The sequence below is a fragment of the Octopus bimaculoides genome, chromosome 4, assembly GCF_001194135.2.
Source record: "Octopus bimaculoides isolate UCB-OBI-ISO-001 chromosome 4, ASM119413v2, whole genome shotgun sequence".
Taxonomy (NCBI): Eukaryota; Metazoa; Mollusca; class Cephalopoda; order Octopoda; family Octopodidae; genus Octopus; species Octopus bimaculoides.
The window spans coordinates 15,132,513-15,133,562 of NC_068984.1; the positions used below are offsets into that span (position 1 = coordinate 15,132,513).

The 1,050-nt window shown below is 39.8% G+C and overlaps 1 protein-coding gene across 7 annotated transcripts in view; it reads right to left on the reverse strand.

Moving 5' to 3' along the window:
• The window catches only part of LOC106877240 (uncharacterized), a 160,733-nt gene that overhangs the window by 89,026 nt on the left and 70,657 nt on the right, over positions 1-1,050 (reverse strand). For all 7 annotated transcript variants that reach the window (XM_014926112.2, XM_014926104.2, XM_014926133.2 and 4 more), the window contains exon 2: positions 69-158. In XM_014926112.2, coding sequence (XP_014781598.1) covers positions 69-71 — 3 coding nt within the window. In that variant the 5' untranslated portion in view covers positions 72-158. The remainder of the gene's footprint in view (positions 1-68; positions 159-1,050) is intronic.

Here is a 1,050-nt window from a genome sequence, read left to right on the forward strand (position 1 = left end):
TTTTTTTTTTTTTTTTTTTTTTTTCCATTTGAAGAATGGTCTTAATGAATAATTGTTGTGTGACTTACCATAAGACTGGGTAGATCAGTTGGTCAGTGTTTTGATGCTTTCTCTTTAGACATGATTATAAACAAGTTGCAAGAGGCTGGAGGAGTATTCTAGATGACAAAAAGAAAAAAGAAACAAAATAGAATTTTTCTCATCATAATAATTCATAATTGACATTTTTTTTTATAACTAATATCTTTTTGCTTCTACTTGTTTCAGTTGTAAGACTGTTGAAGAATTTTCAGTTAAATGAATCAAACACAATGTTTTCTTTTTTAAATTTTAACCCAGTACTTATTTTATCAGTCTCTTTTGCTGAACTGCTAAGTTAGGGGACATAAATAAACCAACACTGGTTGTCAAGCAGTGGTGAGGAACAAACATGTATGCATGTACACACACACACACACACACACACACACACACAGATATATATAAAAGCACACACCTACATACATTATATATTATCATCATCATTGTTTAACGTCCGCTTTCCATGCTGGCATGGGTTTGACAGTTTGACTGGGGGCTGGCGAGCCAGAAGGCTGCACAAGGCTCCAATCCGATCTGGCAATGTTTCTATAGCTGGATGCCCTTCCTAATGCCAACCACTCCAAGAGTGTAGTGGGTGCTTTTTACGTTCCACCGGCACGAGGACCAGTAAGGTGGTACTGGCATCGGCCTCGCTCTAATGGTGCTTTTTACATGCCACCAGCACAGGACCAGTCAGCCGGCAGTGGCTCAAATGGTGCTCCTTACATGCCAGTGGTACAGGTGCCAATCAGGTGGTACTGTCATCAGCCACAACAATGGCTTCACTTGACTCAACAAGTCTTCACAAACACAGTTTATTCTCAGTGTTCATTGCCCCTGAGCATTTGCCACACACAAAATCTATCTTCCCAGTCAGCCTTCTTTTGATATTGCTGCACCTCTTATGTGTCCATAGCTTACACTGAGTACATCTTATGGTTCAGTGGTTAGAGCATTGGGCTCACAATC